This window comes from Schistocerca piceifrons, chromosome 2 (genome assembly GCF_021461385.2).
Source record: "Schistocerca piceifrons isolate TAMUIC-IGC-003096 chromosome 2, iqSchPice1.1, whole genome shotgun sequence".
NCBI lineage: Eukaryota > Metazoa > Arthropoda > Insecta > Orthoptera > Acrididae > Schistocerca > Schistocerca piceifrons.
Window position 1 is genome coordinate 465574112 of NC_060139.1, and position 18689 is coordinate 465592800.

General features: G+C 38.4%; 1 protein-coding gene across 2 annotated transcripts in view; it reads right to left on the reverse strand.

Moving 5' to 3' along the window:
• Positions 1 to 543: 543 nt before the first annotated feature.
• Positions 544 to 18689, reverse strand: part of LOC124775061 (tubulin alpha-1C chain) — a 109196-nt gene continuing 91050 nt past the window's right edge. The window contains exons 4-7 of one of the 2 annotated variants that reach the window (XM_047249856.1): positions 17419 to 17702; positions 4671 to 4817; positions 2820 to 2916; positions 544 to 1500 (exon numbers count right to left, since the gene is read on the reverse strand). In XM_047249856.1, the coding sequence (XP_047105812.1) occupies positions 1204 to 1500; positions 2820 to 2916; positions 4671 to 4817; positions 17419 to 17702 (825 nt within the window). In that variant the 3' untranslated portion in view covers positions 544 to 1203. The remainder of the gene's footprint in view (positions 1501 to 2819; positions 2917 to 4670; positions 4818 to 17418; positions 17703 to 18689) is intronic. The other variant, XM_047249855.1, reaches the window with a different exon arrangement.

The following is an 18689-nucleotide window of genomic DNA, read 5'->3' on the forward strand; positions in this document are numbered from 1 at the left end:
GAGCCCAATATTTGAACTTAAGGTTATTGGGGTGCAGGGGTGGGGAGATGGGGGTGAGGGGGGGGGGGGGGGGGGGGTGAGTGAGTGACAAGTGCTTCTTGCTGTCATCATGCCCCTTGCACCCACATAAATATGAGTATACAGGCAATCATCACAGTAATCAGCATGATGCAGATACACAATGGTCATTAAAAGAAAGCAAACACAAATTGCTTTCATAGGACCTTAGTGACACACTAGTTTAGGATATATCCATCATCCACTATTCCAAGAACTAAGAATAGGTGAGCCATTTTGTAATACATTTCTTTCTACACGTTCGAAGCAGCCTGTCCATTTTTTCATATTTTTGTTTTTAGCAATGAAATTTGCTTGATGTAAAGTGGGAGAGATTACTTCCAAAGAATCATGCCATTCTGTTAATGTGAATGGATAGTCCAATGAGAATGAAAGAAAATACAGAAATGAAATTAATAAATAAATTTGTTGAGTAATCTAGGAATATTTAATCAAGAGATTATAACATTACAGTCATGTATTAAAAATAAATGTGCAACCACATATGCAATTTTTATAGTAAAAACTATTCTCTGTTAAGATAAAAGATATTGTGGAACACTTCTGCACAATAAATATTCATGTACTGAATTAAAGTTGTGAAGGTACTAAAATTCTTACACTATACACATGTTACACAAGACACAAGTTGATACACATATTCCATTGAATGTTAAATAACATAATTATTCACAACCTATAAAACAGGTGTTATATTTATGGCTTAATTTTCCAAATATAACCACAATTTGAGGCTTTACATGTGCAAGGAATGTGGCTAAAATATTTCTCACACCATAGCTATCTTAATAAGTACTGCTGGTCTTCATACAATATGACAAGAGGTTTCCATAATGGCTCCACAACTAATGGTAGAGTTTTAATGCATATTTCATTTTGCAAACTATGACTGCACTAAAATGTTTATATTATTTGTAGTAATATCACATTTCTGTGTAAAATACATTTATGCTAGGCACATTAAGAACTATTGATGTCATAATGCTGATTATATACTGCCAACATCTGTTTCAATCAATGTCATTATACTAGTGGACAAAGTTTCCCCAAAATTTTTGTTGGCCACATTTGAGTCTATGAAGGTGATGTAAAATAGTTTCATTAATTTTTAAAAAGGCACTCAACCTAGTATTCATCAGCTTCATCAACTTCTCCATCTGCTGAATCCACTCCCACTTCTTCATAATCCTTTTCTAAGGCTGCAAGATCTTCTCTTGCCTCACTAAATTCTCCTTCCTCCATACCTTCTCCAACATACCAATGCACAAATGCTCGTTTTGCATACATGAGATCAAACTTATGATCCAGTCTTGCCCAAGCCTCTGCAATGGCAGTTGTGTTGGACAACATACAGACAGCTCGCTGAACTTTTGCAAGATCACCTCCAGGTACTACAGTTGGTGGTTGGTAGTTAATTCCAACCTGTTACCAGAAAAACAAAAAATGATTAGGATACCTCAAACAAATAACTTTTTTACATAAAAGTATTTGTAAAATCTGAAGCCATTTTGACTATTTTTCGACTGTGACTGTCTCAAGAAATATGTAAAGGTATTTTTACATTATGGCTACCAGTCACAAACATTGTCAACTATTACTTATTTATTTAGCAACATGTTTCGAGGGTTAAACCTCATCTTCAGGCTAAATGGCATTACAAAAATTGTAAAGTTGTTTTTGTAATGCTATTTAGCCTGAAGATGAGGTTTAACCCTCAAAACATGTCGCTAAATAAATAAGTAATACAATAGCTGACAAAGTTTGTGACTGGTAGCGGTAATTTAAAAAAACGTTTACATGTTTGTAAAATCTTCAGAGGTATGTAGAAAAACTGATAAATCAAAACTTAACGTACAGTTCACAATTATAATAACATTAATGCTGCTTTCACTTCTCACTTTCACTTCTCACTTGGTCCCTGGCCACCACAATCTAGTCTCATGATTTACCCTCAAGCTCTTAGTCACATTTAACTTTTTGCCTCTTTTTTTCTTTCTCTTTATGTTCTCTATATTTCCTTGTCCCTTGTATAAGTTTTAGTTTTGTGCTACATTTATTATAATAGCATTCAGTTATCTACTCTTGTATATTCCCAAAAGCTGCAATGAATAGATATGTCTGTCATCGGCAAAGAGAATGCTATTATGACGCTTCCTGATTGATTAAAAGTGTGCCCTGAAGTGGCAGTTGAGTCCAGAACTTGGTTTAAGCTTGGTGCTGATGCACAGCTTTATGTTCTCTATATTTCCTTGTCCCTTGTATAAGTTTTAGTTTTGTGCTACATTTATTATAATAGCATTCAGTTATCTACTCTTGTATATTCCCAAAAGCTGCAATGAATAGATATGTCTGTCATCGGCAAAGAGAATGCTATTATGACGCTTCCTGATTGATTAAAAGTGTGCCCTGAAGTGGCAGTTGAGTCCAGAACTTGGTTTAAGCTTGGTGCTGATGCACAGCTTTATTAGGAAGATTCATATGTAAATCTATTGCTACTTCCTAAGATGTAAGTGCTCTGGTCTAATGTAAGAGTGGGTCTGAATTTCCAAGGTAAACAATTAAATGATTTTTTTTTTTAAAAAAAGTAATCTTCAGTGTTCTTTTTAGTGTTCTCCTTTTTCTTTAGTGAGTGCATAATTTTTTTGCCAATTGATATTGTTGTGCAGCTGCTGCTCAAATAATTATTTACTTATTTTTTTAAAAAAATCTACTACAACAGTATCCTCTGATCATTTACTCACCTTGAAACCAGTAGGACACCAGTCAACAAACTGTATTGTACGCTTTGTCTTTATGGTCGCAATAGCAGCGTTTACATCTTTTGGCACCACATCACCTCTGCAAGGAAGTACAGATTTTAAACAAACTCTCATTGCAAAAATAATTGAAAATTGAGGCAAAGTGTTTACAGAAGAATGAAAGCATTGTACAGAAAAAAGTTTGTTTTGTTGTGTAAACACCTAGATTACATCTTGAAAGAAATAAAGCAATTAATGAAATAAAATAACATTATTAAAAGAAGCACGGTAGCACAGCATTGTGCTCACTGCATCAGTTTTTGGGGGATGTGTTGTTTAAGTCCCAATGTTACCATCCTGGTTTGGGCTACGATGGCTATCTAGACTGCTTATAATGACAGTCAGAATGATTCCTTTGAAAAGGGCATGGTCAGGTTTGTTTCGCACTCTTGTCCCACCTGAACTTGTTTTCAATCTTTAATTACTTCAGTGTTAATGGGGTGTTAAACCACAATCTTCCTGCATTATATTAATCTTGTGAGTGATGGATAGAATACTCGCAGCTTTCCCAGCTTTAAAGTTGTTTTTGAGTAGACATGGATGCTTGTTATTGTTTGTTGGATTAAAATAAATAGGTAATGTTATCATCAATGTGAAAAAGGCTTACTGACTTGCAAATTTAATGTTTTATAACTATTTATAATAGTTACTGAATTTTTCAACTGGTAGCGACATATTTGAATTAATATGGAACTGTTCAGTCAACAGTTACAGCTATCATTTGCAGGATATGCATGTAGTATGAGACTAAGAAGTAGCTGTTATGACAAGAAGAAGAATTTTATTTTATTTCCTAGCTGCAAGACTAGGATGCAGTAACGGAGTTCCTTTTTATCTCTCGATCTTTTTAATGTTAAACATGAATGAGTGTGTCATCCCACAGATGTCAACTGGATACTCTGCTAGTGTTCTATATTCTCAGTATTTACAGCATCAGACCAATAACCTTGCTGTTTCGTCTCTTCCCCCCAAAAAACCAAATTTACAGCATCTCCTACATCCCCACAATCCCCTCTGACCTGAACACAGTTTAATACTATGTGCTCTCCCAGTATTTACCCTCATTTCAAGTTCATGATCAAATTTCCAGTTCCTTCCTTAGTTTTGTTTATGTATTCATCTTTCATCTCTATTTTGCTTTCTACAATAGTTTTCAGATAATTCTGTATTCTACCAGCTTGCTAGTGTTAGGAAATGCTTCTAATGTATTTTACAGCTAGAAAACAAATACGTAGAGATTAAAGATTCATGTTTCATTGGCACTGAGGTCATTAGAGGTGGAGCACAAGCTTGGACTGAATGATAAAGAGGAAGGAAATCAGCAGCATACTTTTCAAAGCTACCATTACAACATTAATAATAATAATTATTATTATATTGTCATTTGATCATTACACCAACAGACAATGACACACACACAGTTGACAATCTTGTCAGACAATGGGATAAATGTATTAACAGTTATGACAATTACTTTTGAAATAATTAGCAGTTTACTTACTTTTTTCCATCTGTCTCATTTTCAATTCACTGTCCCTTATACATTCATTTTTTTCCTGTTGCTTATTGAATGCTATGAGCTTTGTCTCTAAAGTGATTGATGATGTTTCTTATCAAACAAAATGAATACTAATCAGGCTTTGACTTCTTTTGAATAATGTTTCTTTGTATGGTGTACACCGTACCTGTGTTTTCCTCTTTACTATATTATTAAGTTTGCAATATGTCCACCATTACCCCCACACCCTATCTTCTCCTTGTTTTCCATTTTATGGATGACAGAAATATGCTTACCTGTACAACATACAGCAGGCCATATACTTTCCATGGCGTGGATCACATTTTACCATCTGATTTGCTGGTTCAAAGCATGCATTTGTTATCTCAGCTACTGTCAACTGCTCATGATACGCTTTTTCTGCAGATATCACTGGTGCATACCTAGAATAATACAGGTACGAAAAGCAATAACAAACAAATCATGATATATGTAACTATCATAGATTTAAATAACTGGAAAATCATGCCAGTTTGTAGTTTGTGTAAAATCAAGCAATGGACAATCCAGGATGAAATAATGACAGTATTATGAAAAGGAGACAAGAAGGGCTTCTGACTGAAAGCTTACGTGTTTAGTAGCCTTTTTGTTATGCCTGTCTGCCACTCAGCATCTCTGCTATATGGTGAGCAGCAGTCTATCCTTTTCATAATATTGTCTGTTTGTGTAAGACTTTGATATACCATTTGTGTATGGAAACCTTTCTGGATATTTTTTAAGAAAATATTTTTGAGGTTTGTCAAAGCAATGCTAATGTTTTCATGTTTGTATTACTATATCATACTAATAAAATGACCTGTAGATTAAAACTGAATAAACTGCAAAAAGGTGGGAATTTAAGGAAATGGGACCTGGATAAACTGAAAGAACCAGAGGTTGTACAGAGTTTCAGGGAGAATATAAGGGAACAATTGACAGGAATGGGGGAAAGAAATACAGTAGAAGAAGAATGGGTGGCTTTGAGGGATGAAGTAGCGAAGGCAGCAGAGGATCAAGTAGGGCTAGTAGAAATCCTTGGGTAACAGAAGAAATATTGAATTTAATTGATGAAAGGAGAAAATATAAAAATGCAGTAAATGAAGCAGGCAAAAAGGGATACAAACGTCTCAAAAATGAGATCGACAGGAAGTGCAAAATGGCTAAGCAGGGATGGCTAGAGGACAAATGTAAGAATGTAGAGGCCTATCTCATTAGGGGTAAGATAGATACTGCCTACAGGAAAATTAAAGACACCTTTGGAGATAAGAGAACGACTTGTATTAATATCAAGAGCTCAGATGGAAACCCAGTTCTAAGCAAAGAAGGGAAAGCAGAAAGGTGGAAGGAGTATATAGAGGGTCTATACAAGGGTGATGTACTTGAGGACAATATTATGGAAATGGAAGAGGATGTAGATGAAGATGAAATGGGAGATATGATACTGCGTGAAGAGTTTGACAGAGCACTGAAAGACCTGAGTCGAAACATGGCCCCCGGAGTAGACAACATTCCATTAGAACTACTGACGGCCTTGGGAGAGCCAGTCCTGACAAAACTCTACCATCTGGTGAGCAAGATGTATGAAACAGGCGAAATACCCTCAGACTTCAAGAAGAATATAATAATTCCAATCCCAAAGAAAGCAGGTGTTGACAGATGTGAAAATTACCGGACTATCAGTTTAATAAGTCACAGCTGCAAAATACTAACACGAATTCTTTACAAACGAATGGAAAAACTAGTAGAAGCCAACCTCGGGGAAGATCAGTTTGGATTCCATAGAAACACTGGAACACGTGAGGCAATACTGACCTTACGACTTATCTTAGAAGAAAGATTAAGGAAAGGCAAACCTATGTTTCTAGCATTTGTAGACTTAGAGAAAGCTTTTGACAATGTTGACTGGAATACTCTCTTTCAAATTCTGTGGTGGCAGGGGTAAAATACAGGGAGCGAAAGGCTATTTACAATTTGTACAGAAACCAGATGGCAGTTATAAGAGTCGAGGGACATGAAAGGGAAGCAGTGCTTGGGAAGGGAGTAAGACAGGGTTGTAGCCTCTCCCCGATGTTGTTCAATCTGTATATTGAGCAAGCAGTAAAGGAAACAAAAGAAAAATTCGGAGTAGGTATTAAAATTCATGGAGAAGAAATAAAAACTTTGAGGTTCGCCGATGACATTGTAATTCTGTCAGAGACAGCAAAGGACTTGGAAGAGCAGTTGAATGGAATGGACAGTGTCTTGAAAGGAGGATATAAGATGAACATCAACAAAAGCAAAACAAGTTTAATGGAATGTAGTCGAATTAAGTCGGGTGATGCTGAGGGAATTAGATTAGGAAATGAGGCACTTAAAGTAGTAAAGGAGTTTTGCTATTTGGGGAGCAAAATAACTGATGATGGTTGAAGTAGAGAGAATATAAAATGTAGACTGGCAATGGCAAGGAAAGCGTTTCTGAAGAAGAGAAATTTGTTAACATCGAGTATAGATTTAAGTGTCAGGAAGTCATTTCTGAAAGTATTTGTATGGAGTGTAGCCATCTATGGAAGTGAAACATGGACGATAAATAGTTTGGACAAGAAGAGAATAGAAGCTTTCGAAATATGGTGCTACAGAAGAATGCTGAAGATTAGATGGGTAGATCACATAACTAATGAGGAAGTACTGAATAGGATTGGGGAGAAGAGAAGTTTGTGGCACAACTTGACCAGAAGAAGGGATCGGTTGGTAGGACATGTTCTGAGGCATCAAGGGATCACCAATGTAGTATTGGAGGGCAGCGTGGAGGGTAAAAATCGTAGAGGGAGACCAAGAGATGAATACACTAAGCAGATTCAGAAGGATGTAGGTTGCAGTAGGTACTGGGAGATGAAAAAGCTTGCACAGGATAGAGTAGCATGGAGAGCTGCATCAAACCAGTCTCAGGACTGAAGACCACAACAACAACAACTAATAAAATCTGTGATAATTTAGAAATTAAATATGTTCTGTCTTCTGCAGAGCTACGGTGGACCATTCACTGAATATACACTTTCCTGTGTAATGGGTGAATCTATAACTTTGATATGAAAGGTCAGCAACATCAGTTGCCTATTGATTACTATCAGTGCACATAAGCATTTTTACTCTTACTTCTACTACAAAAAGCATAGTACAATGTTCTCACACATACTAGTTGTAGTTTTTTACGCTGTAGTGAAAAGTGTGATATTGTGTGTAATGTCATTAAATTTATGCCAGAAAAGGCAAATGAGGGAGTTAAGCATTTGGTCTACTGCAAAGTGGTTATTCACAACACAGTCACTACCTCAACTGCCGTCTCCTCTTTCCACACATCCATGCAGCTGCATCCACAGTTACAAGTTGACTTATATTGCTCAAATTCTAACAGTTACACATTGCTACATTGCCATACACTGTTTGTACTTACACAAGCTAAATTTATCAAGGTAGAATTAGCATGAGACAGCTACTTTTGAAAAGATTCTGCCTCCACAGTTGTGTTATATATCTGTGTATGTCCTACTGTTGCCTTAATACATGACCACACCGATATCTATAAAAGAATAATAGTTCTCGGTGTCTACATTAATAACAGCTAGTTTCTGAAGATTGTTACTTCATTTAAAGCTAACATGACTCTTTAAGCCCATAATTATATTATTTGTAGAATGAGTGGCTCATTAGATACACTTTCAAGGAATATACATATCAGAATACAAAACCCCATAAAACCCATACTAAAAGGCAAAGTAAATATTACATTTTTTTTCTTGTGTGTTGTGACTTTATTTAATTATTTATTAGGATGTACTTTGTTACACTTTGTGTAAGTAATCACTGAATTTTGTGACTTATGGTTTGTGTGAAACCTTAATATCATTTACCTGGTCCTTTGTTGTTGAGCCTTGATTAATAATGATACTGATTGTTTGATTTTTTTCCTAGAGTGTTTTACATTTTATCTCCATCCCTGCTTTGCAAACCACTTTGAATGGTAGGAATACTTCTCATTGTTAGCCTTCTGCCGCCGAGCAGTGTGTCAGCAGTGTACAGGTAGCAGCAAATGGCTTACTTAGTGTTCATAGTGTAGTAGTCAAGTTGAAAATTTATTTAAGTCTTCTTAGCACACTTGTTTAGTTAAATTCGTCAAATCATTGTGTAGTTTTGTAATTAGCAGGGGCAGATTTGTATTTTAATATCTGTGATGTGTAAAGTAGCTTAGTCGTCTGTCATTTGTTTATTTCTTTCAAATAATCTTTATACGTTACTGACAGTACAGTTAGCCTTCTGCTGCTGAGCAGTGTGTCAGCAGTGCGCAAGTCGCAGCATTACTGAATTTACTAGGCAGTCTTGTATTTTAATATCCGTTTAAATTTTGTGTCGAATTATTTGTGCTCTCTGTAGATAAGTTCAGACGTTCTTTGCACAACAGTATTTAGCATGGATAGGGACTGCGACTGCTGTGTTCGAATGCGGGCTGAGTTGGCATCCCTTTGCTCCCAGCTTCAGGCAGTGTTGGCTTTGGTCACACAGCTTGAGGCTGTTGCCAATGGGCATCACTGTGGGAGTCCGGACGTGGGTTTTTCGGGGACAGCCAGCTCATCCCACGCACCAACCCCTCACCCGTGGTAGAGTGGCAGGTCGTCTCGAGGTGTGGCAGGGGGCAAAAGACATTCCGGAGGGCTGAACGGAAGGCCTCTCCAGTTTGTCTGACGAACCGGTTTCAGGCTCTGTCTCCGGCTGATACTGATCTTTGGCCGGACATGGCTGCTTGTCCTGTTCCAGAGGTTGCCCCTCAGTCTGCAAGATCTGGGAAGTCACATAGGGTGGGCTTACTGGTAGTTGGGAGCTCCAACGTCAGGCACGTAATGGGACCCCTTAGGGATATGGCTGCAAGGGAGGGGAAGAAAACCAATGTGCACTCCGTGTGCATACCTGAGGGAGTCATTCCAGATGTGGAAAGGGTCCTTCTGTATGCCATGAAGGGTACAGGGTGCACCCATCTGCAGGTGGTCGCTCATGTCAGCACCAATGATGTGTGTCGCTATGGATCGGAGGAAATCCTCTCTGGCTTCCGGCGGCTATCTGATTTGGTGAAGACTGCCAGTCTCACTAGCGGGATGAAAGCAGAGCTCACCATCTGCCTCACCATCTGCAGCATCGTCGACTGGACTGACTGCGGACCTTTGGTACAGAGCCGAGTGGAGGGTCTGAATCAGAAGCTGAGATGGCTCTGCGACCGTGTGGGCTGCAGATTCCTCGACTTGCGCCATAGGGTGGTGGGGTTTCGGGTTCCGCTGGATAGGTCAGGAGTCCACTACACGCAGCAAGCGGCTACACGGGTAGCAGGGGTTGTGTGGCATGGACTGGGCGGTTTTTTAGGTTAGATGGCCTCAGGCAAGTACAGAAAGAGCAGCAGCCTCAAAGGGTGAGGGGCAAAGTCAGGACATGTGGGGGCCAAGCAGCAATCGGTATTGTAATTGTAAACTGTCGAAGCTGCATTGGTAAAGTACCGGAACTTCAAGCGCTGATAGAAAGCACTAAAGCTGAAATCGTTATAGGTACAGAAAGCTGGCTGAAGCCAGAGATAAATTCTGCCGAAATTTTTACAAAGGCACAGACGGTGTTTAGAAAGGATAGATTGCATGCAACCAGTGGTGGCGTGTTTGTCGCTGTTACTAGTAGTTTATCCTGTAGTGAATTATTATGGGTGGAGGTTACACTCAACAACTGAGCTAGGTTAATAGTTGGCTCCTTTTACCGACCTCCCGACTCAGCAGCATTAGTGGCAGAACAACTGAGAGAAAATTTGGAATACATTTCACATAAATTTTCGCAGCATGTTATAGTCTTAGGTGGAGATTTCACTTTACCAGATATAGACTGGGACACTCAGATGTTTAGGACGGGTGGTAGGGACAGAGAATCGAGTGACATTATACTGAGTGCACTATCCGAAAATTACCTCGAGCAATTAAACAGAGAACTGACTCGTGGAGATAACATCTTGGACCTACTGATAACAAACAGACCCGAACTTTTCGACTCTGTAAGTGCAGAACAGGGAATCAGTGATCATAAGGCCGTTGCAGCATCCCTGAATATGGAAGTTAATAGGAATATAAAAAAGGGAGGAAGGTTTATCTGTTTAGCAAGAGTAATAGAAGATAGATTTCAGAACACCTAACAGATCAAAACGAAAATTTCTGTTCCGACACTGACAAAGTTGAGTGTTTATGGAAAAAGTTCAAGGCAATCGTAAAATGCTTTTAGACAGGTGCGTGCCGAGTAAAACTGTGAGGGACGGGAAAAACCCACTGTGGTTCAACGACAAAGTTAGTAAACTACTGCGAAAGCAAAGAGAGCTTCACTCCAAGTGTAAACGCAGCCAAAACCTCTCAGACAAACAGAAGCTAAACGATGTCAAAGTTAGCGTAAGGAAGGCTATGCGTGAAGCGTTCAGTGAATTCGAAAGTAAAATTCTATGTACCGACTTGACAGAAAATCCTAGGAAGTTCTGGTCTTACATTAAATCAGTAAGTGGCTCGAAACAGCATATCCAGACACTCCGGGATGTTGAAGGCATTGAAACAGAGGATGAAACGCGTTAAGCTGAAATACTAAACACCTTTTTCCAAAGCTGTTTCACAGAGGAAGGCCGCACTGCAGTTCCTTCTCTAAATCCTCGCACAAACGAAAAAATGGCTGACATCGAAATAAGTGTCCAAGGAATAGAAAAGCAACTGGAATCACTCAACAGAGGGAAGTCCACTGGACCTGACGGGATATCATTTCGATTCTACACAGAGTATGCGAAAGAACTTGCCCCCCTTCTAACAGCCATGTACCGCAAGTCTCTAGAGGAACGGAAGGTTCCAAATGATTGGAAAAGAGCACAGGTAGTCCCAGTCTTCAAGAAGGGTCGTTGAGCAGATGCGCAAAACTATAGACCAATATCTCTGACGTCGATCTGTTGTAGAATTTTAGAACATGTTTTTTGCTTGCATATCGTGTCGTTTTTGAAAACCCAGAATCTACTCTGTAGGAATCAACATGGATTCCAGAAACAGCGATCGTGTGATCGCTGATAGATACAGGCTCCCAGGTAGATGCTATTTTCCCTGACTTTCGGATGGCGTTCGATACAGTTCCGCACTGTCGCCTGATAAACAAAGTAACAGCCTACAGAATATCAGACCAGCTGTGTGGCTGGATTGAAGAGTTTTTAGCAAACAGAACACAGCATGTTGTTATCAATGGAGAGACGTCTACAGACGTCAAAGTAACCTCTGGCGTGCCACAGGGGAGCGTTATGGGACCATTGCTTTACGCAATATATATAAATGACCTAGTAGATAGTGTCGGAAGTTCCATGCGGCTTTTCGCGGATGATGCTGTAGTATACAGAGAAGTTGCAGCATTAGAAAATTGTAGCAAAACGCAGGAAGATCTGCAGCGGATAGGCACTTGGTGCAGGGAGTGGCAACTGACCCTTAACATAGACAAATGTAATGTATTGCAAATACATAGAAAGAAGGATCCTTTATTGTATGATTATATGTGATAGCGGAACAAACACTGGTAGCAGTTATTTCTGTAAAATATCTGGGAGTACGCGAACAGAACAATTTGGATTCATTGGGAGAGTCCTTAGAAAATGTAGTCCATCAATGAAAGAGGTGGCTTACAAAACACTCGTTTGACCTATACTTGAGTATTGCTCATCAGAGTGGGATCTGTACCGGGTCGGGTCGACAGAAGAGATAGAGAAGATCCAAAGAAGAGTGGCGTGTTTTATCACAGGGTTATTTGGTAAGCGTGATAGCATTACGGAGATGTTTAGCAAACTCAAGTGGCAGATTCTGCAAGAGAGGCACACTGCATCACGGTGTAGCTTGCTGTCCAGGTTTCGAGAGGGTGTGTTTCTGGATGAGGTATCGAATATATTTCTTACCCCTACGTGTACCTCCCAAGGAGATCGCGAATGTAAAATTAGAGAGATTCGAGCACGCATGGAGGCTTTCCGGCAGTTGTTCTTCCCGCAAACCATACGCGACTGGAACAGGAAGGGAGGTAATGACAGTGGCATGTAAAGTGCCCTCCGCCACACACCGATGGGTGGCCTGTGGAGTATAAATGTAGATGTAGATTGTTCCATGTATTACCATATCTTTCCATTCTATTTGGATATGGAGCATGGGAAGAAAGAGTGCTTAACGGCCTCTGAACATAATGTGATTAGTGTAATGTTGCCTTCTAAGTCGCTATGGAGCAATACATTCGAGGCTGTAGTATACCTGTATTTCTCCCCAGCTTATTAGTATGTAGTAAATGTATTTTGCTTTTTTAATGTTGGAAGGATTTTTCGATGTCACTAGTAGTTGAGTTTTGACTAGAACCTGTCTTCTGAGACACATAGAGCCCTCCCTTGCTGGTACTAGATAAAGACAAAACAGTGTTGTAGGAATATGTTAAAGAAATAGTTAAATTTTTCATATAAACTATTTACTATGTAAATCTCTTCCAAACACTCTTCCCCACACTACAAATCAGTTATTCTCTGTGATTTGGTTATGTAAACCTAGGATTTTATTTTTATGATCTGGCTTTATATGGTTGGATTGTTTTATTGTCAACATCTGACCATTTTGATCTTCATTAATTGTACATCATTTATTGGCATTGTGGTTCAGTCAAATAATGATTGTCATTTTTTAATAGCTCATGTTATATAAATTTACTGGAATTGATGAAATAGTGTAGGTTTGGTGAGGCTATGCAAACAAATTATGAGGCTTGTAATGTCATTATTGCATCTTTTGCCTGAAGTGAATGAGGGAAAATATATAGAACATAATTTTTTTAGACTGGGGTGAATCTGCTTCTTCTCAAATATTGTTTCTATATGTTACCATTGTAACAAATTATGCAGTAAAATATATTGAAACAGTTGATAAAACAAATAAGTAGCACCCATTATCTCTAATTTATTTCATGTTGGACGAATACCAGTTTTTGCAGAGTCAACCATAATAAATCATCACAGATTTCTCTTAAAATGTATGCAAAGAATAAATCAATAGCTTGTGGGCAAGAAAAATGATAATATGACTGAAAATTTTTGTTCAAAAGGGAGCTACTCACACTGCTTTCTTACATATGCATGAAAGAAAGTACATTGATAAAGAAGCGATTGAGATACAAAGGGAAATATGCTAGTCCACTGTTGTCCACTTCCAGTTTGGACATTCCAACCAAAGCTCTTCACTGTTGCGGATAATAATCTACAAATTAGGAGCCACAGTGAAAAGTGTAAGCTATGGAGTTATTTCTTGTATGGTATGTGGTATTGTTTTCATAACTTCAAAAATTATCCTTTAATTATATAATATCTGTAATCCCCACATCCCCAAAGAGAATGTCAATCCTTGACATTGAGAAACAATCAGAGATGGACTGAAACTTCTGTGGGCCCAAATCTGCCAAGGTTTAGTAACCATCTCACCCAAGACTGAACTTGGCAGGCTATTAAATCAAACAATGCTGAGGGAATTAGATTAGGAATGCTATTTTGGCACAAAATACAAAGGTTGTTAGGTGTTAGCAGAGCCTGTTCCGTTGCTGGTGCAAATGGAGCGGTCTAAAGTTATGGTGATTCTCATGTACGACTGTGATGGTGTTATCCTTATGCATTACGTTTCTCCATGACAGACCATCAGTGCACAGTATTACTGTTCATTTTTGGAGCATCACCTGCAACCAGCTTTGCGAAACAAATGGTGCACTTTCTGTGCAACCCATCCATCATTTTACATGACAATGCGCGGGTGCATACAGCGCAAGCTGTGGCTGCTCTGTTCTGTTGATGGGACTGGGAAGTGCTGTACCGTCTACCATACTCCCTGGACTTAAGTCCTTGTGACTTTTATTTGATTCTGAAGATGAAGGAACCACTTTGTGGCATTCGACAGGCAGTAGACCACTCCATTCGCTTCATCAACAGAACATGCTCTGCTAATGGTATACTACGCCTTCCAAATTGCTGGCAATGGGTTCTACATAATGCTGGTGACTACTTTGAAGGACAGTAACAGTTGCAACATGTAACTCTTTTGTATTGGTTGTGAATAAATAGTTGCCACTATTTAAGTTCCAACCCTCATAGATGATGATGACTGAATTAGAAAAGATGTTAAATCTGTACTGATAATGGCAAGAAAAGAATTTCTGAAAAAGAAGATTTTAACATCTAATATAATTTTAAGTGTAAAGAAGTTTTTCTGGAAGCCTTGTATGTTACTGAAGCAAGGGTGATAGGCAATCCAGACAAGAAGAGAACTGATGTTTTTCAAATTTGGTGTTTTAGAAGAATGCTGGAGATTAGATAGGTAGATCAATAGCAAGTGGGGTGGCATTTAATTGAATTGGCGAAGAAAGATATGTATTGTACAACTTTGCTAAAAGGAGGGATCAGTCTATAGGGAATATCCTGAAGCATCAGGGAATGGTCAGTTTGGTAATGCAAGGAACTGTGTGGTGTAAAAATTTTACAGGAAGATCTAGGCCTGAACACAGTAAGTAGGTTCAAATAAATGTCGGCATAGCATATTGATACTGTACTCCAGTGGAAGCAGAGGAAAAAAATATGCTAGTATAGTTTGATTTTTAGTTTTTCAAATGCCATCTAGGAAATGATGTAAGCTTCTTTATGTTAGCAAACTGTCCACCAGAGTAAGCAACAGTTTGGGGGGGGAAGGGAAAAAATGGGAGATCAGTCAGCGCTAGACTTATGGAACATTCTAGAATGTATGAGGAAACTGCAAAAATCCAACTGTACATTTTCTCAGAATTGCTTAGAAGTAAGTGATAGACACAGCAAATTTGTTGAAATCCTATATGCAGGGCAAAGAGGACAGATACTTTTGGGGCATGAAGTCTAGAAATAAAAAATTAAAAAAGCATCATAAGGGCCATCATGAACAGCTACGCTACTCCAAGGTCAAGCAGATCGCTCACTCACTGCTACTGGAGACTATAACAACAATTAAAGGTGAAGCTGGTTGAGCCCCTGTCTTCAGTGTTTAGTCAATTAACTTCAGTACTACTCCATGGCTATATACTTGTAGTAAAACATCACCTTCAAATTCTGTTAGGATACGGGGGGGACTTTTGGTGACACTTATTCCCTATGTTCTGTAGGGAATCATACTCCACTGTCATTACAATGTAAATGTCAGCTTATATGAGGGTTGACTGAAAAGTATTGCCTCTACCTTCAACAGTTAGCAGTATTAGTATGCGGCAGGTATTGCCTTGTTCCGTAGCCTCTTCTCTACAGCTCCAGTTGGCGGGAAACCTTAGCATTGAAAAGTTGTGTTGTTACAGTGTGAAGTATGGAACCCTGCACAAATGGTCGGCCAGTGCGATTTAAGCAACTTTCAGTCATTGAATTCTTGACAGAAGAAGGTGTCACCCCAAAGGAGATTCATCAGAGAATGAAAACAGTTTATGGTGATTGTGTTGATGTGAGCACAGTGTATTTTTGGGCAAGTAAATTCAAAGATGTTGAGGCAGGAACATCTGACCTGCATGACAAACAAAGAGTTGGATGTCCTGTGACAGCAACCACCTAGTTTCACAAGCAAAATATTGACAGACGGATTCAGGATGTTTGTCGTATCACTCAGAGAGAAATTGCAAGCACAATCGGCATTTCAAAAGAACATATGTGTCACATTATTGCTTTGCTTGGCTATCGGAAGATCTGTGCACGATGGATACTCCAGATGCTGACTCCTGAAATGAAAGTGCACAGACTTGAAATTTGCCAGGAACTCCTCTTGCATTACGAGAATGAATGTGACACCTTTCTCCAGGAGTAGAACATGGGTACACCATTACAACCCGGAGATGGAACATCAGTCTATGGAATATCAACACAAAGACTCACCTCAGAAAAAGAAATTCAAGACGCAGCCCTCAGCTGGAAAAATCATGGCCACAGTGTTCTGGGACGCAGATGGTGTTATCTATGTTGATTTCCTTGATCATGGAACAACAATAAATACAGTGTTACATCACAACACTGCCAACTCTGAAACAATGGCTAACGAGGGACTGAAAGAAAAAGGGAAATGTTTTCTTGCAGCATGACAATTCCAAACCACACATTCCATGTGCCACCACAGCAGAACTTCAGAGACTGAATCTCACCAACATTTGGCATCCTCCATACAGTCCAGATTTAGCACCATCTGACTTCCATCTGTTCCTAATAATGAAAGACGATCTGCGGGGACGTCATTCTGCTTCTGATGAAGATGTTGAGAGAACTGTGAGACTATGGTTGCAGAAACAGAGTGTCGACTTCTTCTTTGACGGCTTCAGAAAACTTGTTCATCATTTGCAGAAATCTATCCATTTGGCTGGTGAGTATGTGGAAAAGTGAACATTGGTAATTAAAGATCACATTTATGGATTATTTCTGTGCTTGATTTATTAAAATGGTCCCATCCAAACCCAATTAACAAAGGTGGAGGCATTACTTTTCATTCAACCCTCGTACATTTAAATTTACAACAGAAGATTCCAATGGAGCATTTAGAGTTATCATGTTTTAATATCTTTTGTGGGTGCTGTGAGATCTCAATGCATTTAGAATTATTGATTAATTTATTCAGTTGTTTTAAATTCTTGGCTTGATATTACAACAGAATGCAGCAATAACATGCTTGAAACTGTGTAACAGAATTAATTGGGCTTGAAGGTCAAAACCTCGGAATGAAAATTGTAAAACATAGGCATAAGTGCATCTTTCTGTGTAATAATATAATTCAGGGATGTTGTTTGTTGGCCCAGGCTTAATATATCTTGCATAAAACTAAACTTTCAATATTTTTTTATATCCACTGTCTACATATATCTAAGAGCAAAAGTTAAGAAAAATGGTAGCAGCATTGTACTATGTCTATGATTCGTACTAAATAACTTTGACATACTTACGTTGCTAATGGAAAGTGTATGCGAGGATATGGCACAAGGTTTGTCTGGAATTCAGTTAAGTCAACATTAAGAGCACCATCAAATCTGAGAGATGCTGTTATAGAAGAAACAATTTGTCCAATAAGGCGATTTAGATTAGTGTAGGTTGGTCTCTCAATATCCAGATTCCGTCTACAGATGTCATAAATAGCTTCATTGTCTACCATAAATGCACAGTCTGAATGCTCGAGAGTTGTGTGAGTTGTCAGTATGGAATTGTATGGTTCCACAACAGCAGTTGATACCTAAAACAACACACAGGAAACTATTCCAGTTTACAGACAAGTCACTTACATTTATTTTGTGTAGAATGTTTAAACAACAAGAGGTACCAGAGCAAAAAAAAAAAAAAAAAAAAAAGCAAAATAAATTCTTCTATAGACATATGGTATACCAAAACACAGTTGTCATTCTCTAAGATGTTAAAAATAAATGAGTTTTGTATCAAAGACTTGCTACACAGTTTTTCCAGTTGTACGGAACTTATTTTCGTATAGCTACATTAGACATTCAGTGTACTGCTTGTTTTACTAGATAAGCTCTGTCTAAGACATCTGTGATTTATCAGGATCCTCAGGCACAGCTTTTATGTATTAGCTCTTTATAAAGTGCTAATGAAGTGCATAATAGATAACTTAGATAGGGTTCAGCCAGCAGAACAAACAATACTTCAATAGAATATCAGCAGCAAGGTTTACAATTCTGGTTCATTCTTTGCTCAAGTACGGAATGCAGTCATGTAAGTGATAGTGAAAGAATAGTGTTGGTACGATGCAAGATACAAAGAAGTTTTATTAATATAGTTGTTACGTATGCATCAAAAGATAAATGACGGTGAGAATCAAAATGTTTTTGTAATCAGTTTCAAACTGTCCTGAATGAATGCTTCAGAAATGGGTCACATGATATTTGCAAGTGATCTTAGTGTGACAACCAAGAAATGGACCAATTACTAATGGGGCTGGCACATATGGTGAAGTATAAGCAATCTAAATGAAGAATCGCTTTGGGATTTTTGAAAGTTGTTATGAGTAACCAATAAATTTTGGAAAGCCATCTCTTAAGGGTGCCTTCAAGTAACATATGAAGCAGAGATTGATCAGTACTTAAAAAGCTATTCTCAAAGTAACAACAGTAACAGAAATGGGATATTTTAAAAGGAATGGAAAGGATGGCAAATTAATATTTAGGCATGAGAAAGAACAATGAGATTCAATTAAAAATTGTAGTAA